Below are 24,283 nucleotides of genomic sequence, written 5' to 3'. Positions count from 1 at the left end.
AAGAAAGTCTTACAGGTTTGATTCAACATGAAGGTGACTATTCCTTTAACATATTACAATGTCAACAACATCACACAGCCACTGGCGTCAAACTAATTTTTATAGTATAGTGCCACCTGCTGGTCACTGACAGCACTGACTCACCCAATATTAGCCATTTATTTGCCCTGGCCAATCTGCAATTCTGTCATACAAGCAACAATAATACATTTAAAGAAGTCACAAACCCCATCTAACTGTTTAAGGTGGAAAAAGTGCCACTTCTCGGTTTATAATCCGAATCTCATTTTACTGTAGTGGTGTCAGTAAATATCTTCATAGAAAAATGTCTCCAAGATTCTCAGAGAGAATGAAAATACAACTACAAAATATATATAACTTATATTTATACTATACATATTTATATTAACAATGCATGATACATAACAAGAGAACTGATTAATAAACTGATCCCGATTTATCAGTCTGTTGGTGTGTGTGTGTGTGTGTGTGGGTGAAACTGTCCCGTCAGGAGAAAGTGACATGTCCCGCCGAGGAATAATATCCGGTACTGTCAGTGGAGTATCTCTGAGACAGATGCACCGAGTTCAGCTCAAATGCTCCGAAATCAAACTCTCCAAACATCTGCAGAGAGAGACAGACAGATTTGAGACAGACAGTAAAGTCTCACTTACTATTTTTTTAAACTAAAAATGATTGTCTGTAAAAGAGACTCATTAGAACATGAGGGGGGAAAAGATCATCTCCATGCCATTACTATGGAAACCAGCTCATTAAGAATTCAGATTTGAAACTTGTTTAAATGTAACAAGCGATCTGAACACTGCACACTGAGACTGTAATACACACATGACACAATTATCACAGATGTTTGTGTCTCTGCTGTAAAATGTGATTAAACTGTGAGAGCAGATGGTGAAAAAGAGTGAATTAACTTATTTACAAAAAACATACGTATGCAGATTAGGCCGTATAGTCAAACAGGTTCTGAGAATAAACAGCACCTGTTGTAGAATGCAGACTGTATGTGTGAAGTTCAGCAAAGTGTTTGCAAAACAACTTGTATTCCCCTTCCTGCCACCACCAGATACACATCAGCAGGTAACCAGTGCCATTTACTGTATATTTTCTGTCACGCTGTTACACAATAATAAACTCTGAAATAGGGAAATACATTTTTAAGAGTTTGAATCTTTGTTCTTCTCATGTTTTGGTTGTGTAAGCCAAATGCACTGATAGCACTTCATAAAGTTTGTGTGTCATATAAGCATATACAGTATATACATTTACTTCATTTTTTAGAGTACCAGACAATGACAAAAAACCCTCTGGAAAACAATGACACTGAGTGAAAATGAAGATAACGAGTTAATGAGGACATGGCCTAAATGTTCTCTAATGTGACGTCCACACTAATCTGATTGTTTTCAGTAACCTAACGTCATCGTTTTGCGAAGTATGCGGTAACGGAGAGCGTTTTCGGTGGAGGAAAATGCCATTCCAGTGTGGATCAGAGGAATATTCCGGGTTCAATAGAAGTTAAGCATTTGACAGCATGTGGGGAATAATGTTCATTATCACAAAAATGTTATTTCACTCGTCCCTCCTCTTCTTTAAAAGAAGACTTTTATTGGGGGGCCTGGGTAGCTCAGCGAGTATTGACACTGACTAACACTCCTGGAGTCACGAGTGACTCCAGCCAGGTCTCCTAAGCAACCAAATTGGCCCGGTTGCTAGGGAGGGTAGAGTCACATGTCACTATAATGTGGTTCGTTCACAGTGGGGCGCGTGGCGAGTTGAGCGTGGATGCCGCGGAGAATAGCGTGAAGCCTCCACATGTGCTACGTCTCCGCGGTAACGCGCTCAACAAGTCACGTGATAAGATGCTCGGATTGACGGTCTCAGACGCGGAGGCAACTGAGATTCGTCCTCTGCCAAGAGGACTTAAAGCACATTGGGAATTGGGCATTCCAAATTGGGGAGAAAAAAATAAATAAATAAATAAATAAATAACTTGTATTGGGGGGGTCTGGGTAGCTCAGTGAGTATTGACGCTGACTATCACCCCTGGAGTTGCGAGTTCGAATACAGGGTGTGCTGAGTGACTCCAGCCAGGTCTCCTAAGCAACCAAATTGGCCCGGTTGCTAGGGAGGGTAGAGTCACATGGGGTAACCTCCTCGTGGTCGCTATAATGTGGTTCTCGCTCTCGGTGGGGCATGTGGTGAGTTGTGCGTGGATGCCGCAGAGAATAGCGTGAAGCCTCCACATGCGCTACATCTCCACGGTAACGTGCTCAACAAGCCACGTGATAAGATGCACAGACTGACGTCTCGGACGGTCCTCCGCCACCTGGATTGAGGCGAGTCACTACGCCATCATGAGGACTTAGAGCGCATTGGAAATTGGACATTCCAAATTGGGGAGAAAAAAAAAAAAAAAGACTTGTATCGAACTCTGAATATTCCTTTAAAATGTAGCTTAAGAAATTGTTTTGAAACTGCACTATAAATCAAAGTAATGCCATGTTTTCTGGACATGTATCCAAATGCAATACTCTTAGAGGTTCCTTGTAGTACCATGTAAATATCATGTTATATGATTTACTTTGTATGTTCGGTGCCACTACAAGCAGAATTACATTACGCTGAAGGATTTTGCACTAATATGAACGGGCTTTTCCAAAATGTACATTTGCCAGAATAACTGCATGGTAGGCGATTAGCCAGTCCTTCACTGCTGCCCGGGATGCATTATATCTGAATGTGGTTTTCAGATCGCAAAATATTTTGGACATCGCTTACACCTGTATTTAGAGCTGACCATGAGTAATCATATCACCCAGGATGAATGTTAATATCAGGTGTAAGTTGGTCATTTTTTAAAGAATGATATCGAAAGATCTGTATCCTGTTTGTGACGTTTCTCACCTGTAAGATGTTTCTGGCATCAAAAGATTCACGATCTTTAATGTTTTGTCTTCCTGAAGTTCCTTTCACCTCAGCTGAGAGAAACACACTTGAGGTTAGATAAACACACACACAAAATCAAGAACCTGAATTTCGCAACACTCTCGACATAATCTGATCAACATGTTCTGTTTCGAAGCGGTCAGTGGTGCTTAATTAACAACATTACTCAACTACTAAATTGAAAACAGCACACTGACTGCCTGATGCCAACATGGATGTGGCCACAACACCACCACAACGGTCCGATTTACACAGAAATCCTGACTCTGAACAGGCTCCCTGAGAGTCCTAAAGACAGACGCAATGCTGGTCTCCTTCCACGAACACATCTGAATAAGACCTTTGTATGAAGATGAAGACATGCAGAACTTTTGAAAAACATGCAGAAACGTCACAGCATGACAGAGCCTGATAAACACGGCGTTCGTCTCACAGCGGCTGCTGTTTTCGTCATTCCTGACAGTGTGTGACCATCACAGTTTGTTATGTGGTTAGTCTGGCATCTGGGTGATTGATATTTGATTTGGGAGATTTGCTGAGCAGGTTTTCTGTGAGATTACAGATTTGCTTGCAGCTCAATTCCTTAAATTTGTTTAAAGGATATTAGTTGTGGATATGTGTTTATGAAAGGCAGTTTGCTGTGACCTGCATATTCCTAAAGAAAACATGAAAGCACAACTAGATGTTACTGTGTTTCAATGAATGAAGAGAAACATGTAAGCCAATAATAGCATTCCAGGCTGTGGGCACCTTACACAAATAGGATAAAAATCCCATGTTCTTTAGAGAGAGAATTTTGTAAACATTTGGACAGGGAGGATATTTCTCTTCTGAAACAGTTTTGTGTTCCCTCACATGAACCATGGTTTAACTACAGTAACCATATATTTACCATTAGGATTGTAGTAAAGCCATAGAAATAATACAGGAAAACAAAAACGATGGAAATAAAAAAATCTAAATCATTCTCCAAAAAAACACAGTTACACCATGGTTAATTTGGTATATAGTCTTACCACGAATATCATGGTTAAAATATGCTTACTGTAATAAAACCATGGTACTTTTGTGGTTACTATGGTTTTCCTAAAAATACCATAGTTCAACTGGAAGGGAACCCAAATTTATTTTGAGGAAAAACAAAACATATGGCGAGGGAATCCACAATAACTGCAAAGAAACGCAAAACGTATTGTGATGGAAAGCAAAATAATTGCAAAGAGAACCAAATAATAATTTAGAAGGAACCCAAAATAATTGTGCAGTAACACAAAAAGTATTGCAAAGAAACCCAAAATAATTGCAAAGGAGCGCAAAACTTATTTAGAGGGAATGCAAAACATTTTGCGAAGTAACCCAAAATAATTGTGAAGGAATGTAAAACGTTTTGCGAGGGAATGCAAAATAGTTGCAAAGGAACAGAGGGAATGTAAAACGTTTCCGAAGTAACCCAAAATAATTGTGAGGGAATGTAAAACGTTTCCGAAGTAACCCAAAATAATTGTGAGGGAATGTAAAACGTATTGCGAGGGAACACAAAATAATTGTGAGGGAATGTAAAACGTATTGCGAGGGAACACAAAATAATTGTGAGGGAATGCAAAATAGTTGCAAAGGAACAGAGGGAATGTAAAACGTTTCCGAAGTAACCCAAAATAATTGTGAAGGAATGTAAAACGTTTCCGAAGTAACCCAGAATAATTGTGAAGGAATGTAAAACGTTTCCGAAGTAACCCAGAATAATTGTGAAGGAATGTAAAACGTTTCCGAAGTAACCCAAAATAATTGTGAGGGAATGTAAAACGTTTCCGAAGTAACCCAAAATAATTGTGAGGGAATGTAAAACGTTTCCGAAGTAACCCAAAATAATTGTGAGGGAATGTAAAACGTTTCCGAAGTAACACAAAATAATTGTGAGGGAATGTAAAACGTATTGCGAGGGAACACAAAATAATTGTGAGGGAATGTAAAACGTATTGCGAGGGAACACAAAATAATTGTGAGGGAATGTAAAACGTATTGCGAGGGAACACAAAATAATTGTGAGGGAATGTAAAACGTATTGCGAGGGAACACAAAATAATTGTGAGGGAATGCAAAATAGTTGCAAAGGAACAGAGGTAATGTAAACGCTTCCGAGGTAACACAGAATAATTGTGAGGGAATGTAAAACGTATTGCGAGGGAACACAAAATAATTGTGAGGGAATGTAAAACGTATTGCGAGGGAACACAAAATAATTGTGAGGGAATGTAAAACGTATTGCGAGGAACACAAAATAATTGTGAGGGAATGTAAAACGTATTGCGAGGGAACACAAAATAATTGTGAGGGAATGTAAAACGTATTGCGAGGGAACACAAAATAATTGTGAGGGAATGTAAAACGTATTGCGAGGGAACACAAAATAATTGTGAGGGAATGCAAAATAGTTGCAAAGGAACAGAGGGAATGTAAAACGTTTCCGAAGTAACCCAAAATAATTGTGAGGGAATGTAAAACGTATTGCGAGGGAACACAAAATAATTGTGAGGGAATGTAAAACGAATTGCGAGGGAACACAAAATAATTGTGAGGGAATGTAAAACGTTTCCGAAGTAACACAAAATAATTGTGAGGGAATGTAAAACGTATTGCGAGGGAACACAAAATAATTGTGAGGGAATGTAAAACGAATTGCGAGGGAACACAAAATAATTGTGAGGGAATGTAAAACGAATTGCGAGGGAACACAAAATAATTGTGAGGGAATGTAAAACGTTTCCGAAGTAACACAAAATAATTGTGAGGGAATGTAAAACGTATTGTGAGGGAATGTAAAAAGTATTGCGAGGGAACACAAAATAATTGTGAGGGAATGTAAAACGTATTGCGAAGTAACACAGAATAATTGTGAGGGAATGCAAAATAGTTGCAAAGGAACAGAGGGAATGTAAAACGTTTCCGAAGTAACCCAGAATAATTGTGAGGGAATGTAAAACGTATTGCGAGGGAACCCAAAATAATTGTGAGGGAATGTAAAACGTTTCCGAAGTAACCCAAAATAATTGTGAGGGAATGCAAAATAGTTGCAAAGGAACAGAGGGAATGAAAAAACGTTTCCGAAGTAACCCAGAATAATTGTGAGGGAATGTAAAACGTTTCCGAAGTAACACAAAATAATTGTGAGGGAATGTAAAACGTATTGCGAGGGAACACAAAATAATTGTGAGGGAATGTAAAACGTTTCCGAAGTAACCCAAAATAATTGTGAGGGAATGTAAAACGTTTCCGATGTAACACAAAATAATTGTGAGGGAATGCAAAATAGTTGCAAAGGAACAGAGGGAATGTAAAACGTTTCCGAAGTAACCCAGAATAATTGTGAGGGAATGTAAAAAGTTTCCGAAGTAACACAAAATAATTGTGAGGGAATGTAAAACGAATTGCGAGGGAACACAAAATAATTGTGAGGAAATGCAAAATAATTTTTAGGAAATGCAAAACATATTTTGTAGGGCTGCCCCCAACCAAAGATTTTCCTAATTGACTAGTAGTTGTTAATTTAAGCCATTAGTCGACTAGTCGCACGTTTATGATATAAATCTAATTACTTAAATATATATTTTTAGGGGGGGCATCAGAAGAGTTCCAGTGCTGAGAAAGAATGTTATAAGTAACATTGCTAACACAGTTGTACATTACAAAGAAATACTAAACCGTAATAATGACCCTTTAAAATATACATTTTACAAGCGCACGCACAAAGTGAGCTGCAGTGACACCGGCAAAAGCGGGAATGATCCTGAATGTGTCGGAAAAACATTTAGTTAATTTTTAGAGAGAAATGCACATTAGGGTTGTGCCGACAGACGATGATCTCGGGGATCGATGATGGTCAGAGTGATCAATAACCGATGTCTCTGATGATGTCAAGATGATATTTGGCTCATTTTCCCATGTATTAAATTATTATTATTAGGCTATTATTATTATCAAATTAATATTAGACCGTAGACACACAGACACGCGCTTTAAGAAACACACTTTATTATATTATTAAAAACAGATGACAGAAAAGCCGTCTATGTGCATGTATGACGCGCTGATACGGAGTTGTGCAGTCTCGTGGAACACACGCATGTAAAAGATTCTCACTCTTTCTTTCAGTCTTCTGTTTTGTTTTTTTTTTTGCAAGAACAGTATCATCTATGAGTGCTGTAAATGACCTCGGACATCTCAGATCAGGAGGTGCTTTGAGTTCAGTTCACTTTATTACCACAGAACAGTTCATTGTGAACGCAACTCTGCAGCCTGTAAAATAATACAAAAACACATTCACCCCGAACCGTGATTATTATCATCATTTTAATTATTATTTTTACATTTAGAATTGTTTTTATGTCTTCATTTGTGTAAGTAATTTTCCGCCTGCATGTTTAGACGTTGACTTGTCTGACGGTAAATGGAAAGGTGATATATATATATATATATCACTTCATTATTTTAATTGCTTTTTCGTTTCATTTGCAGTGCAATTTTAATTTAGAAATGTATTTGATTTAAGTTTTTCGTTTTTTAAATAAATTTAATTTTCAATGCAAAAATCACTAAAGCAAGAATATTCACCGATCCTTCAGCCCGGGGGTTGCCGATGTAATTGGATATTGCGATATATATGTATTAGGGGTGTAACGGTACACAGAAGTCACGGTTCGATGCATACCTCGGTTTTGGGGTCACGGTTCAATACGAGTTCGGTACAACAGGAAAAAGCAACAAATCCCAAATGCTAGGTTTCTTTTCATTTATTTTGAACAGACAGTAGTGCAAATTACAGTTTGTTCCACCTAGCGGCATTTAGTCCCCCCTGAGGTAGTTGGTACAGTACAGCCTCCTTTAGTGTATTAAGCACTAAGCAGAATGCACTCTTGCATAGGCCATATTTTTTGTAGGGTTGATAAAAAACAAAAGGTATTTGGTCACAATCAGCTACAAAACTGAAAAGCATCTCTTGTTTTATAAAAGTACAAAATAAATAGAACAATGAAAAATAAAACTTGTGCATTAGGAGAAGCCATTCTTGTTTTGGGTTGGTGCATAGATGGTCTCTTCTTCTGCTGTTTTTCCTGTTGTGGCGGTTAGCAAACAGCGTCGCATTACCGCATGCGCCCCCTTCTGGATTGGAGTGTGGATCGCCTGTGACTGACTCAGATGTATTCTTCATCTGACTGCATGTACAGAACCGTGACGGTTAAGGGCGAATACATGTACCGTTACAGCCCTAATATATATATATATATATATATATATATATATATATATATATATATATATATATATATATATATATATATATATATCTCGTGAAGGAGGGAACAAAACGAATTTATTCACACACATGATGTCTTTTGAAATACCTGTCTGGTAGAGAATGCACAGATGAAGTAGGTTCTTTGCCAGAGAGATGTTGACAACTGCTGTAACACCACACATTTTAATTGCACTTCTTTTTTTTCAGTTTCATTTGAATTTTTATTTAAAATAAATAAAAAATAAAGTTCAAAGTTTGAAATCAAGGTGGCTTGCTTTATTGTGTAGGCTTAACTCTAACCCTGCTTAACTAAATTACTCCATAGTACCACCTAGCGTCCAACCAGCGCTAATACCGGTGTTCGTCGGTTTCCTGTGGAGTTTTTTCTGTGACCTACCGACCAATCAAAACTTGGTCGACCAAGACTCTTCTCATCGACTAAGGTTTGGTCGACTATCAGGGGGCAGCCCTAGTATTTTGAGGGAATGCAAAACATATTTTGAGGGAATGCAAAACGTATTGCGAAGCAACAAAAAATAATCGAGAGGGATGCAAAACGTATCGAGAAGGAATGCAAATTAATTGCAAGGGAATTAACGATTGAAACGATTTCAAAAAACATTTTCCCAACCTGTTCTCTATGGGGCTCTGTAGAAAAAATGACTTGCATGAGATAAAATATTTAAGTCTTGCCAGTGTGCTCAAACTGTTTTGTTTACGACTGATGGTCTCACCTGACGGATCTTTCCGGAACAGTGTGTTCATCACAGTGGCGTGAATTTTTACTTTGTCCCACTCACGCTCCATCAGACCACCTGATACAAAACACTCCAGCAGCCTGTCTGCTATCTGCTGCAGCCTACACACACACAGCACACGTATACACACACACACAGCACATGTATACACGCACACATAGCACATGTATACACACACACACACACACACACATATATACACACACACACACACACACACACACACACACATATACACACACACACACACACAAGCAGGATCAGTCAGCGAGCATTCATGAACATTAGTTCCTTTTAGTAAGAAACAAGGACTAATGTTGTGATGCTCTATGGGTTTGCGTGCTATTTCTATTTGACTTTAAACTGTGATGCTCCTTTGTGTATCTGTCTGGTAGTGAATTGAAACGAACTTGTCAGAGCTGTCTTGAGCAGCGACTTTGGCATACAGAACGTCCACCATCGATGGGTCATCATTCATATATTCGATTCCTCTGACTTCTACAGGAAGAGCTTTTCCTTCAGTTATATCTCTGCAGAGACAGAGCACCAGGATTTCTCAGAACAAACATGATAAAAAGAGTAGCCACAGCTCTCTAAATATATTCATTCAAGTTTATGAGATTGGGTAAACTGCAACAAAGTGCTAATAAAGTGGTGTTCAATAAAAGCTTTTACAGTGTGCCATCCTGCATCAATCACCCTTAGAATGGTTTATTGGATGCGTTTGTGTGTACTGTTATTTTAAACTTTAGTTTGTAATGTATCAGACACTGACCTGATAACATCTTGGCACTGCTGAAGAAGTTCACTTGCTCGTGTCACTTCCTGTTCGTTCAGAAGGGCCAGAGTGCCGATGGTGAGGTGAAGTTTAGCTGGATTCTGAAAAATACTCACATCCACCCCCGAGTCCTGCACACGACATATTAAAGTCAATTAAAGACAGCTGCGGGATGGGGGACATTAAGAGGATTTTGGTCATTTTGTTTACATAATTACTGTGAATTGTATATAGGGATAACGGGGCTAGCTGTCACACTTCTTACTCCAGTGAATATTTCTCAGGGTAGGTTTATTTTAGAAAGTCAGTTCTGGCATTTCCACATACCATGAAGTCTTGGCTACAAAAAAACCTATGAACATTTTCACCGTTCTTGCCAAGGAAAAAAGATACAGTTCATTGAACAAATATTGATCTTTAGTGACAAGTTGCCCCAATAGTAGGGTAACATTGTCACACTATATGAGGCAAATTGTCACAAGGGAACCTCCCATTAAACATGAGAACATTGAGGGAACATGTTTCACCATCACCCCTTCAATGTAGTGCCTCAACCCAGATTTCTGCTTTTTTAAAAGGAGGGATGAGTAAAAATTATTCTTTGTGGTAATCAATAATAATAATATATAAAATAATAAAATAATCATAGCTTGTTGTAATATATGCCATATATTACAAATTAATGCCATTAAATAATAATTAAAAAAAATGTAACAAATGATCTTTTGTCACTTAGGCATTTTGTAGGTAATGAGGTATATACATCAGACAAATGATCATCATTTATGTAGCTCAGCCTCCAGAGTATCTTCACGTATCCAAATGGTGGTGATGCTCCTTTGTCAAATCTATCATTATTTATTTACCCAAACAATTGTTGTATTTGACCAGGAACATGTGTTGAAGTATAGTTGCCACTTTGACTTCATGTTGACTTTAAATGCATCTTCTGTCCACACAGATGGTCTCACCTGCCCGCAGCGCTGCAGCACATCCTCTCTGAAGCGCTTAAATCCTTCCTGCACCTGATCATGATTCAGTGCAAAAGACAGGAAGTGGGTGAACGGCTGCTTCCTCCGAAAGCTGTCGATCAAAACCTCAACGCGGGTGACAGCTGAAGACACCGCGGCGCTGTGTGCACCTGTGATCACTGAGTGTACCACACACACACACACACACACACACACACACACACACACACACACACACACACACAGAGTGTACTTCCATAAAACCACAAACAACCACAGCCAGAACACACAGTACTAACCACAGCATACTAGAACATTCTGCACCCATCGGGCACTTTTATTTTGATGCAGAAACTATTTTAGATGCATCAGGACAATTTCTCAAACAGTAACTAACAAACACCAAACATCAGCTTCTTCATGTGTTCAGAATCACTTGATTTTTGCATTTTCTGAATAAAATGTAAGTGGTGCTACAATGCTGGGGTGGTTATTTACGGGTGCAAGTCAAAGTCCTGCACCATCAAGTCTCTATGTTATTCTGGTCTCTAGATATGACTCAAGTCCATCCTTTTTTTAAATCTCTTAGTAAAGTAACATCACACCTCTCCTCAACAAGACATGTAATTTGAGGTATCGTATTGCCTTAGCAAACACTACTAATTATTAGTTCTTACCGATCTGTCCCTCCACGCCCTGTTTGGGGATGCTGATTGAAGTTTTTGTCTCTGATTCCAGTCGTTTACGAGTCTCTCCTTTCTTACCGATAATATACCTGAGAAAACATGAGAATACCACAGAGATGCATACAAGATTTCAGAGTGTTTCGGGGGTGACTGTAACAATGGCGGTGGCAATTATCACTTAAAAATAAAACTTTGATATTATCCCACTTGGACTAAAAAATAAGTAATATTATTGCTTTTCTATTACGCTACTATTTTAAGTGTGCTCAATAAAACTTTGAAGCTCCAAAAAGCACATAAAGGCAGCATAGAAGTAATCCATTTGATTCCATGTGTCCTGAAGCGATTTAATTGGTTTAGGGTGAAAACAGGCCAAAATGTAACTCCTTTAGGGTGAAGTTGTAAAAAACATCCGTTTTTCTACCAAAACAAAAGCTCCATTTAACTAAAATCATGAAACTGAAAAAATGCAACAGAAATATCTTAATTCTGTATAGTAAAATGTAATATTCAATGTAGCAGTAGAAGTCATATCTAGATTGAAAAGTTTGTGGACAAACTTTAGGTTGGCTTGAAAAAGCCTAGTCTGTAAATTGACAGACAGACAGATAGATAGATGTGTTTTTCTACTTGGTGATACTCAAGACTCCTTGCTATCCTGAGTCAAATGAATGAAACCAGAAGTCTCTATGATGTTTTGGTGCAGAGATATGTGATGTTACCTGGTTGCTAGGGTAACCCCATCTGGTTGCTAGGCAGTTACCAAGGTGATACTCAAAAGGCTCCTGGCTCGCCTGTGTAAATGACCCAATCAGGAAGACTCTACGGTATTCTGGTGCAGAGATATGTGATTTGTTACTTGGTTGCTAGGGTAACCCCATCTGGTTGCTAGGCAGTTACCAAGGTGATACTCAAAAGGCTCCTTGCTATCCTGAGTCAATTGAACGAAACCAGATGACTCTACGATGTTCTGGTGCAGAGATATATGTTTTGTTGCTTGGTAATAATAATGATAATAATAAAATAAATAATAAAAAAAATTACTGCATTAACACTGTGATGCTCTACTGTGCAGCACTGTATTTGACAATAAATAAAATAATAAAATACTCACATTTTGGGTTTTGGATTTTGCTGCGAGGATATATAGAAGCTCTTTGATAAAAATAATGTAATGGTATGTTAAAAAGTAATTTATCTGTTTTCATTTGATTAAAATTATATGAATTCATTTGACTAGACAGTTTTTTAAATGATAAAATGTAATTAAACTTTAAAACCCGGAATTCCTAGAAAATAAAATGGAAAACACAGAATTTGGGGAAAAAATTAAACAGACGGATTTCATAGGGCCCTACTCCTCTTTCACTATACTGTTTATCTTAACATCAGCGGTCTCCTTGACGATCATGATTTCAAGCTCGATTACACCTCTTAGTGCTTGAAGCATGTGCAGAGTGCTAGGATGTGTAATAGGGCTTAAAATCACAATCACCAAGTAGACTGCTGATGTCAAGGTTTATAGTGAAAAAGGAGTTATCTTTTGGTCTGTTTTCATCCAAAACCTATTGGATTGCTTCTGAAGACATGGATTTAACCACTGGAGTCTTATGGATTACTTGTATGCTGCCTTTATGTGCTTTTTGGAGCTTTAAAGTTCTGGTCACCATTCACTTGCATTGTATGGACCTACAGAGCTGAAATAAAAATCTTAATTTGTGTTCTGCAGAAGAAAGAAAGTCATACTCATCTGGGACAGTACGAGGGGGAGTAAATAATGAGAGAATTTACATTTTTGGGTGATCTGTCCCTTTAATTCTATTACTAGTGTTACAATTGACCTCACAGCCATGTGACTTAAGAAACTGCCTCCATTCTTCCCAACTAACTTGTAAAGGACACTTGGCACATCTAGGGCACAGCGGAAGCCCTTATCTGTCTGCTCAATGTTGTGTGTGTCGCAGGGTTCATCCATGCACTGGTCAGCAGCTGTAGAACAACAAATCAACATTAATGAATGTGATATTACATACACATTTGTATATTCGGCTGCGAAATTGGTTGATATTAAAATAAAAAAGGACAAACCTGGGTCTGAATATGAATAATTATCTTCTTCTTCATAATATTCCTCTTGTACTGGATTTTTTCTGTACATTCTTCCATTGATGTTAATGAGCATCGGCCGCAAAACATCCATACTGAAACTGCTGGAAGATGAGGGTCAGAGTACATTTAGTGCACAATTAAATGTGGGGTTATACCATATACTTACAATACTTACGACACCAAAAAAGCACCCACTGCACATGTGTAGTTCTTTCCTTAAATTTTATTCCTCTAGTTTAATTTAAATCATATTCATTAGTTTTGTTTATCTTTATCAGTGTTGGGTGTAATGCATTACTAAGTAATTAAATTACTCTTAATTTTTCAGTAATTTAATTAGTTACTTTGATGTAATTGTGTTAAATACTGTATAGACTACAGAACAATTTTATATAAACAATAGCGAAATTTAATATGTAAATGTTAAAATGTATGTTTTCTAATTTAACGCTGCCCCTTTAAATTCTTTGGCCGGTTCATGAATAATTTATGTGATTTTATATGATTTATCTGAAAGAATTAAAAGAACAGTTTCATGTCTATCCTTGTATTTTTCATCTGGTCGAGGTTGATAAGGGTTTTAGAAAGAAATATGTAATTACTTTACAGACAGTAATTAGTACAGTAATCTAATTACACTGTAGAAGATGTAATTAGTAGTTAGTAATTAATTACTTTTTTAGAGTACCTTACCCAACACTGATCTTTATGGTGCATTTGTTCTGAATGTTACACTTTATGCACACTGTAATTGGTCATTGTGCTTTATGTTTGTAAATCTTTCATATTCTGCATAATAAAGTAATTAGGATATATTTATGAGTGAATAAGGACTCTAATATACAGTAGCTACTACTTGTGTTTTTAGAAATTATCATCGATTAAATTAATTAAACTGCACTTGGACTTTTAGTAGAATGATACTGAATGATTCTGATTGAGAGTAAACAAACTCAAACCTGCAAACCTCACAGAAAAGTTTAAACCTCTAATAAAAATAATGAATATGATATCATGTAAACATTAGCATGTGGTTTAGCCGTGGTGGCTAACTGAACTCTGAACAACCACCAATAAAACAAAGAAGACAGTGAAATGACTCAAAACCCATTTAGAATAACTCAGAACTGCGTTTATACTCGGATGTCGCTGAATACTTGAAGATAAATTACTGAATCTTTCTACCTGTGCGTTGTTGACTGACTGCAACGGGAGAAACCGGAACGCCCAACGGATGTAGAAAGGAAGTCCCGCCTTATAGGTAAAAGAGCCAATCACCTTTTAGATACAGACATCGACTGTCAATCAACTCGCCAACGCGCATGCGCATTAGCTATACAAGCCGAGAAAATTGCGTTTTTTAGCGTTATCTGAGGTAAAGAAGCACAATTTATGACATTATTGTTGTCAGATTTTACTGCTGATTTGAAATATGTCCTTTGATTTCGAGATTTCGGTCTTTCCCCATTCAAGTAGATAGGAGCTGCACTGGCATGACTGGAAATAGCCTCCCGAAAGCGTTCCAAAGATGACCGACAGTGGATTGACTAGCTAGAAAGACTTAAAATAAGATTAGTCTCTAAAAGTGTTACATTTATGTGTGCATACCAGCCAACATTGGATTGTGGAAAATAGGGGGTTGTTACAACTTTTATTATTTTTCCTTCACCTGTACTTGTTGTCTTTATTTGTAACTGGTCCTGCTCAACCCACTCCGAGCTGGATTCGAACTGGCGTCTCTGGCATGGGAGGTGGGCGTGTGCCTCTTAAGGCCAGGGGAGTAAGGTTTACACATACCGCACAGCTATCACATACCAGCTGGCTACTGTTACACTCACCCTCCTAAACCTCACTCCCATCTGGGTCACGGCACAACTGTAACTGGTCCTATTCGACCTGCTCTGAGCGGGATTCGAACTGGCATCTCTGGCATGGGAGGTGGGCGTGCTAAATGGGAGGCTAAAGGCTACAGCCTCTAGTGCGCCTCTTGAGGCCAGGGGAGTAAGGTTTATACATACCGCACAGCTATCACGTACCAGCTGGCTGCCATTACACTCACCCTACTAAACCTCACTCCCATCCAGGTCACGGCACAACAGTAACTGGTCCTACTCGACCCGCTCAGAGCGGGATTCGAATCAGCATCTCCAGCATGGGAAATGGGTGCGTTAACAAGGAAGCTAAAGGCTACAGCCTCTAGCGTCAGTCGCTAGTGCGCCTCTTGAGGCCAGGGGAGAAAGGTTTACACATACCCCACAGCTATCACGTACCAGCTGACTACCGTTACACTCACCCCCCTAAACCTCACTCCCATCCGGGTCACGGCACCACTGTAACTGGTCCTATTCGACCTGCTTGGAGCGGGATTTGAATTGGCATCTCCAGCATGGGAGACAGGCTTGTTAACAAGGAGGCTAAAGGCTATAGCCTCTAGTGTGCCTCTTGAGGCCAGGGGAGTGAGGTTTACACATATCACACAGCTATCATGTACAAGCTGGCTACCATTACACTCACCCTACTAAACCTCGCTCCCATCCGGGTCACGGCACCACTGTAACTGGTCCTATTCGACCTGCTCTGAGCGGGATTCGAACTGGCATCTCCGGCATGGGAGGTGGGCATGCTAAATGGGAGGCTAAAGGCTACAGCCTCTAGTGCGCCTCTTGAGGCCAGGGGAGTAAGGTTTACACATACCGCACAGCTGTCACGTACCAGCTGGCTGCCATTACACTCACCCTACTAAACCTCACTCCTATCCAGGTCACGGCACAACAGTAACTGGTCCTACTCGACCCGCTCAGAGCAGGATTCGAATCAGCAACTCCAGCATGGGAAATGGGTGCGTTAACAAGGAAGCTAAAGGCTACAGCCTCTAGCGTCAGTCGCTAGTGCGCCTCTTGAGGCCAGGGGAGAAAGGTTTACACATACCGCACAGCTATCACGTACCAGCTGACTACCGTTACACTCACCCCCCTAAACCTCACTCCCATCCGGGTCACGGCACCACTGTAACTGGTCCTATTCGACCTGCTTGGAGCGGGATTTGAACTGGCATCTCCAGCATGGGAGACAGGCTTGTTAACAAGGAGGCTAAAGGCTATAGCCTCTAGTGTGCCTCTTGAGGCCAGGGGAGTGAGGTTTACACATATCACACAGCTATCACGTACCAGCTGGCTACCATTACACGCACCCTACTAAACCTCACTCCCATCCGGGTCACGGCACCACTGTAACTGGTCCTATTCGACCTGCTCTGAGCGGGATTCGAACTGGCATCTCCGGCATGGGAGGTGGGCGTGCAAAATGAGAGGCTAAAGGCTACAGCCTCTAGTTCACCTCTTGAGGCCAGGGGAGTAAGGTTTACACATACCGCACTGCTATTACGTACCAGTTGGCTACCATTACACTCATCCTCCTAAACCTCACTCCCATTTGGGTTATGGCACCACTGTATCTGTTCCTACTTGATCTGCCCTGATCAGGATTTGACCTGGTCCTACTTGACCTGCTCCAAGTGGGATTTGAACCAGAACCAGAATCTCCAGCATGGGAGACAGGCTCACTAACAAGGAGGCTAAAGGCTTGAGGTCAGGGGAGTGAGGTTTACACAGCACACAGCTATCACATACCAGCTGGCTACCATTACATATTCATACATTGTTGAATCTATGTAATTTTTTACATCTTATTGAACATACATTGAACCTTCTGTTCTGCAACAACAAAAAATCCACTGTTTTAGCACAATGTGTGGACATTTCAGACGATCCCTTACCAAAGTAAAATACACATTCAATTTATATAATATTAAACTGAACAATATTGTTCAAGATGTGTTTAATCAACAATATGAATGCAAAATATTGCAGAATAAATATATTAGTGTTTACAATTCTGTTTAAACGTTTATATTGCAAATTCATAATATTATAATACAACCAATAATCAAATGTTAACAAAAACACACAATAATAACAGCACAATGAATAATAATTTTTCTGGTGTATTTTTGGAAAAGTGATTTTTGCGCTGTCATATCTATGCTCCGCCGGGGCTTTAGGGGGCGCTGTGACGTCTGATCAGCGTCTCAATGACGTAAGCAAAGAGACAGAAGAAACAGCAGCGGCGGCGGCGCTTCAGGTGACGCTCTTTGTGTATAACAAGATTTGAGCCAGATGTAACTTTAATTCGATTTATTCTTTTGTAATCTACTTTGAGACTGTAAAGCAGTGTAGAGTAATGTTAATGTGTCAGTTTGTGTGCAGATTTGGGGGGGGGATTAGACTATCATCATTTTATTATGCTTATCTTAATTATAATATCAACTTTCAATAGATGTAATCATATAAAGACTTGAAATCCATTTAAAATCAATTGATTCATTATAACGTTGCATTGTCTTGTGTTTGTGTGTAGAGTCTCTTTTCAGTCTTTTTGTCAAGAAGTAATTTTATTTCATAACCTCATTATTATTCAACCTCATTTTAATTGATTATACAATTATTTACAGTGAAATAAGTATCAGATTGAGACACTTTTCCTAATCTAATGATATGTAAACAATATGCCAACATGATAACATGCTTTAAATGTATTCCTAATGTTATTGTTGATCTTAGAGACCCAAGATATAAAACATGTATTAATTGAATGAATTTGGTTGAACGTGGTTTTCTGATTATTGTACCCTCCTGTCAGTTGTATATTTAGATTTGTTTTATGGTATTTTTATACAGTGTGTTTTTGATGAAGTCAGATTTGTCCCAAACAGATGATGCTATAATGATGAAATAACTTGAACATAAAGTCAATTCAAACCATTTATGTACAGTTGAATTCAGAAGTTTACATACACTTAGGTTGAAGTCATTAAAACTCATTTTTTAACCACTCCACAGATTTCATATTAGCAAACTATAGTTTTGGCAAGTCGTTTAGAACACCTACTTTGTGCATGACATGAGTAATTTTTCCAACAATTGTTTACAGACAGATTGTTTCACTTTTAATTGACTATATCACGATTCCAGTGGGTCAGAAGTTTACATACACTAAGTTAACTGTGCCTTTAAACAGCTTGGAAAATTCCAGAAAATTATGTCAAGCCTTTAGACAATTAGCTTCTGATAGGAGGTGTACTAAATTGGAGGTGTACCTGTGGATGTATTTTAAGGCCTACCTTCAAACTCAGTGCCTCTTTGCTTGACATCATCGGAAAATCAAAAGAAATCAGCCAAGACCTCAGAAAAAAAAATTGTGGACCTCCACAAGTCTGGTTCATCCTTGGGAGTAATTTCCAAATGCCTGAAGGTACCACGTTCATCTGTACAAACAATAGTACGCAAGTATAAACACCATGGGACCATGCAGCCATCATACCGCTCAGGAAGGAGACGCATTCTGCCACCTGGAGATGAACGTAGTTTGGTGCGAAAAGTGCAAATCAATCCCAGAACAACAGCAAAGGACCTTGTGAAGATGCTGGAGGAAACAGGTAGACAAGTATCTATATCCACAGTAAAACGAGTCCTATATCGACACAACCTGAAAGGCTGCTCAGCAAGGAAGAAGCCACTGTTCCAAAACCACCATAAAACAGCCAGACTACAGTTTGCAAGTGCACATGGGAACAAAGATCTTACTTTCTGGAGAAATGTCCTCTGGTCTGATGAAACGTAAATTGAACTGTTTGGCCATAATGACCATCGTTATGTTTGGAGGAAAAAGGGTGAGGCTTGCAAGCCGAAGAACACCATCCCAACCGTGAAGCATGGGGGTGGCAGCATCATGTTGTGGGGGTGCTTTGCTGCAGGAGGGACTGGTGCACTTCACGAAATAGATGGCATCATGAGAAAGGAAAATTATGTGGATATATTGAAGCAACATCTCAAGACATCAGCCAGGAAGTTAAAGCTCAGTCGCAAATGGGTCTTCCAATGACCCCAAGTATACCTCCAAAGTTGTGGCAAAATAAGGACAACAAAGTCAAGATATTGGAGTCTGATTGAGGTTTGACAGGAGGCCTACAAACCTGACTCAGTTACACCAGTTCTGTCTGGAGGAATGGGACAAAATTCCAGCAACTTATTGTGAGAAGCTTGTGGAAGGATACCCAAAACATTTGACCCAAGTTAAACAATTTAAAGGCAATGCTACCAAATACTAACAAAGTGTATGTAAACGTCTGACCCACTGGGAATGTGATGAGAGAAATAAAAGCTGAAATAAATAATTCTCTCTACTATTATTCTGACATAAATTAGTGATCCTAACTGACCTAAGACAGGGAAAGTTTTCTAAGATTAAATGTCAGGAATTGTGAAAAACTGAGTTTAAATGTATTTGGCTAAAGTGTATGTAAACGTAAAGAAGGTTGTGTTTGTGTAACCTGTGATGTGTCCGGTGCAGATTGCGTATGGCAGCATCTTCCTCCTCCTCCTCAGCCGGAGGGGTCAGTGCCAGCTCAGTGACCGGATCCGGCTTCAGCGCGTCTGAGCTGATCCCACCAAGAAAAGTTCTGTACACATATCCGAAAGGAGCCGGAGAAATGATGGAGGGTGTGTTTTATTTCTCTCTTCATTATAGAGTGGAGTCCAAACAAGTTTGAGAGCATTACTTTGCATTCTTTTCTGCTTATTGAAAATGATTACAAATGATATTATTGGCATAACCATTTGAGTGAACCCAAGCTGGCATGACCAATGCCCGTTCTTATATGATCATAAGACACTCTGGCAAAGAGTTAACATGCTCAGTGTCATTGACCTGCTTACATTTGATTCGTGACCTAGAAATAGTGCAGAGTCTGAAGTATGTTTATGTCATAACATTTTCAAAACTCTTCGTTTATTTTCTAGTGTAAAAATGTCGGTGTGATCTCAGGTATTTAAACCCCACTGTTTGTCACTCTAAAAACATATTCAAATGTTTTTTGAAATAGTTTGCTCAGAAATGGCACATCCTGTTGGCAGAGTGCACATAAGCCTGTTATGTAAACTGTTATGGAAAGATTTCTTTCTATAACAAAATACCCATTTAATAGCCTTCTGTTCGTGACTCCGTTGCTTTTAAAAGGCTTGATTATGAGAGCATTTTCTGGGTCATTTGCCCACCAGCTCACACCGGGCAGGGGCTGTTATGAGGGGGTAATTCCATCTGGCAAATGGCCCCGGTGCTGTTGCTTCACACACACAGTCCAGTTAATGTGCTCAGCAGTGGAGAGCCAGTAACAAAAGGTGCCGTTGCTCAAATTGTCATTCAGTGACCCACAGTGTGTGTGTGTGTGTGTGTGAGTGTGTTTGTATGTTTGTTATTTAGGTTTAGCACAATGGTTTGCATAACTGCATATGTTTGCTGTGTTGAAGGTGTGTCTGTAATAGTGGGTGATATTTGTTGACAGTGCACATTGAGTGGTTTTGGTTTATCAATAATGACAGACAGCATTTGGTCCCAAACTAGCTTGCACCTATACTGAGCAATGGCTTAAATGAGGCTAAATCTGCAACCCTGTTACCCATTCTGACATATAAGTTTTATATATATGATTTTGATTGAAATGGGTTCCAACTTTTGGTAATAAATCTGTAAAAACCACAAACTTCATATAACATAAATAGAAAGTAAAACAGCTCACATAACGTTTAGTTATGGGTTAAATGCAAGTTGAACAGGATTTATTGCATAAAATTTACTTTGACTCGCCCCTCATTTCTAATAAAAAAAACTAACTCTAACGCTTTTAACGTTTACTGATTGGCCCCATTGACTTCCATTGTAAGTGCATCACTGTAACCCAGATTTTTTTTTTTTTTTTAAATGAGAGACGAGTCGAAATATTTTTTGTTCTAATCAACATTATGCCACAAATGCTGTTGATTGAGCTTAACTTATATTGAACCAGGAATATTCCATTAATCACCTCTATTCACTGAATCTTTGTTGAAAAAAAAAAAAACGTCGATTAATTTTTTTTTAAGACTTTTGAGTCCTTTTTTGTTCCATATTCATGGAAAAATGCCTCAAGTTTTTTTTATAAATAATGTTTTCCCCCACAGATGGATCCGATCGGTTTTTATGTGAGTCTGTGTTCAGCTATCAAGTTGCATCCACACTGAAGCAGGTTAAACATGGTAAGATTTACAAAAACAAAACCTTTCTTGCTGAGATGTTTTACTAAATTAATGTTTCGGTGCATTATGCAGCCCATACTACTGAAAAAGCACACTTAACGTCAACATGAAACGCCGTTCGCAACTCATTTTACTTCATTTATTTAATAGGAAGATAAAAATAAGGACTGTTATCTCAGTGGAAAAGGAAAAGTTGTTTGCTGAAAGATTATAGATAAGCATTTTTTCTTATTAATAATAATATGCACAGATGAATTGTTCACAGTTTAGAAATTAAATAAGTGTCGATTTTGATTTCACGTTGACTTCAGCTGTTTCACTGGGTCACTTTTGAATTCCCCTTCTATTGATGTTGGTCACTGATCTGGAATCAGGTTTCAGTGATGCAGGAACAGTGATAGTGTGTGTGACGTCTGCACTTTCTGCTCTCAGATCAGCAGGTGTCCCGGATGGAGCGTCTGGCTGGACTGGTGGAGCAGTTGGAAGCGGATGAGTGGAAATATAAACCCATCGAGCAGCTCCTGGGATTCACCACCTCATAACTGCTCATCTGCACATGCCTTACATTCATATCTTTATTTAGCTTCTTTCTGTTTGTAAACATGTTCAGAAAGCTGTTTTGCACTGGTATTTGCACTGCTATACAAATGTGGAATTATGCATTTGTTTTACTATTAAAGCCTCATTTAATGTAAATCTTTAGTCGTATTCATTTTAGCATACAGTTGTGCTCAAGAGTCTGTATACCCTTAGTTCTTAATACTGTGTATTGCCCCCTTTAGCATCAATGACAGTGTGCAGTCTTTTGTAATAGTTGTCTATGAGGCCCCAAATTCTTGCAGGTGGTATAACTGCCCATTCGTCTTGGCAAAATGCCTCCAGGTCATGCAAAGTCTTTGGTCGTATTGCATGAACCGCACATTTGAGATCTCCCCAGAGTGGCTCGATGATATTAAGGTCAGGAGACTGTGATGGCCACTCCAGAACCTTCACCTTTTTCTGCTGTAACCACTGGAGGGTCAACTTGGCCTTGTGCTTAGGGTCATTGTCGTGCTGGAAAGTCCAAGAGCGTCCCATGTGCAGCTTTCGTGCAGAAGAATGCAAATTGTCTGCCAGTATTTTCTGATAACATGCTGCATTCATCTTGCCATTAATTTTCACAAGATTCCCCGTGCCTTTAGATCTCACACACCCCCAAAACATCAGTGATCCACCACCATGCTTCACAGTGGGGATGGTATTCTTTTCACTATAGGCCTTGTTGACCCCTCTCCAAACATAGCACTTATGGTTGTGACCATAAAGCTTTATTTTGGTCTCGTCACTCCAAATTACAGTGTGCCAGAAGCTGTGAGGCGTGTCAAGGTGTTGTCGGGCATATTGTTACCGGGATTTTTTTGTGGCATTGGTGCAGTAAAGGCTTCTTTCTGGCAACTCGACCATGCAGCTCATTTTTGTTCAAGTATCGTCGTATTGTGCTCCTTGAAACAACCACACCGTCTTTTTCCAGAGCAGCCTGTATTTCTCCTTAGGTTACCTGTGGGGTTTTCTTTGTATCCTGAACAATTCTTCTGGCAGTTGTGGCTGAAATCTTTCTTGGTCTACCTGACCTTGGCTTGGTATCAAGAGATACCAAGAAGATCAAGAAGAAAGCCACAGGTGTGGGAAATTAACCTTTAATTGCCATTTAAACCTGTGTGTGTCACCTTGTGTGTCTGTAACAAGACCAAACATTCAAGGGTATGTAAACTTTTGATCAGGGCCATTTGGGTGATTTCTGTTATCATTATGATTTAAAAAGGAGCCAAACAACTATGTGATAATAAATGGTTTCATATGATCACTATCCTTAAATAAACAATTCACAATTTCTGCCAGGGTATGCAAACGTTTGAGCACAACGGTATATTAGCTCTGAGTACATGGACAGTTTTGATTATTGCATGAATTAATGTAAAACTTTTAGTGCACGTTTAAATTTATTTTATTTACATTTCCCGAACATTTAAAGTCAACATGAAATCAAAGTACTTTCTTAATGCATGTTCCTGGTCTTCAAGTCATAAATGCATAATATTCCAAATAAAAGAAAAAAATGTTTGTCTTAATTGTTGAGTTAAAACAATTTCCTTTTCATCTGATTCCATCGAGCCATTTTATTTCACTCCAGAGACTACTTTTTTACCATCCAAAATCAAGTTGCCGCTCTACATTGCTTTTCTCATTGAATATCCTGTTGCACTCATATATGGGGGTTTCTTCAGCTTCAGCCTGTTTTATGCCCTAGGGTTTGAACAGACAAACAGATTTCATCATTGTTCTTTTTGTGATATGAAGGTCTCATTAAAAACAACTTTTCAAATGTCTTTTATGTCTAGATTTGACTGTTTTAGTCTTCAGACCCTGACTTTCAATATTAAACTCTGAATGAGTCATCCTTTTTATTTAAAAGACAAAAATGATGTGATGCATGTTGCACATTGTTAGCCAATTAAATAAATTAGTGAGAGTGTGAAAAACATTTTAACAAGACTTTACTTTAAAAAAAAAATCCATAGTGCTTAAGGTGCCAAAGTCAACTGAGATATG

General features: G+C 38.8%; 2 protein-coding genes and 1 long non-coding RNA gene across 26 annotated transcripts; 2 read left to right on the top strand and 1 right to left on the bottom strand.

Moving 5' to 3' along the window:
* Positions 1-145: 145 nt before the first annotated feature.
* On the bottom strand, positions 146-14,809 carry LOC127426672 (activating signal cointegrator 1 complex subunit 1-like). Of its 2 annotated transcripts, none has more exons than XM_051673628.1 (10): positions 14,751-14,809; positions 13,545-13,666; positions 13,346-13,445; positions 11,448-11,545; positions 10,771-10,949; positions 9,797-9,930; positions 9,432-9,551; positions 8,998-9,122; positions 2,929-3,002; positions 146-624 (listed from the first exon to the last, which is right to left on the bottom strand). In XM_051673628.1, the coding sequence occupies exons 2-10, from the start codon at positions 13,654-13,656 to the stop codon at positions 508-510; spliced, it is 1,059 nt and encodes a 352-aa protein (XP_051529588.1). In that variant the 5' UTR covers positions 13,657-13,666; positions 14,751-14,809; the 3' UTR covers positions 146-507. The 2 variants fall into 2 exon arrangements, with proteins under 2 accessions (XP_051529588.1, XP_051529589.1); XM_051673629.1 differs by having other exon boundaries at positions 13,545-13,663.
* LOC127426696 (uncharacterized) lies at positions 3,009-8,264 on the top strand. 22 transcript variants are annotated; one of them, XR_007894826.1, is made up of 5 exons: positions 3,009-4,867; positions 5,197-5,439; positions 5,483-5,567; positions 5,697-5,738; positions 6,162-8,264. It is a non-coding gene; the product is annotated as an uncharacterized LOC127426696 (long non-coding RNA). The 22 variants fall into 22 exon arrangements; XR_007894838.1 differs by having other exon boundaries at positions 5,654-5,738; XR_007894837.1 differs by having other exon boundaries at positions 5,611-5,738.
* A 2,855-nt stretch (positions 14,810-17,664) lies between the features above and the next one.
* Positions 17,665-24,060, top strand: anapc16 (anaphase promoting complex subunit 16). Of its 2 annotated transcripts, none has more exons than XM_051673653.1 (4): positions 17,665-17,705; positions 19,974-20,122; positions 21,620-21,694; positions 22,127-24,060. In XM_051673653.1, exons 2-4 carry the CDS (start codon positions 19,981-19,983, stop codon positions 22,234-22,236), a joined length of 327 nt encoding a protein of 108 aa, XP_051529613.1. In that variant the 5' UTR covers positions 17,665-17,705; positions 19,974-19,980; the 3' UTR covers positions 22,237-24,060. The 2 variants fall into 2 exon arrangements, with proteins under 2 accessions (XP_051529613.1, XP_051529614.1); XM_051673654.1 differs by having other exon boundaries at positions 17,699-17,742.
* Positions 24,061-24,283: the final 223 nt, after the last annotated feature.

The sequence above is a fragment of the Myxocyprinus asiaticus genome, chromosome 36 (genome assembly GCF_019703515.2).
Source record: "Myxocyprinus asiaticus isolate MX2 ecotype Aquarium Trade chromosome 36, UBuf_Myxa_2, whole genome shotgun sequence".
NCBI lineage: Eukaryota > Metazoa > Chordata > Actinopteri > Cypriniformes > Catostomidae > Myxocyprinus > Myxocyprinus asiaticus.
Note: the sequence above shows the minus strand (reverse complement) of the source record. Positions and strands in the feature narration are given on the sequence as shown.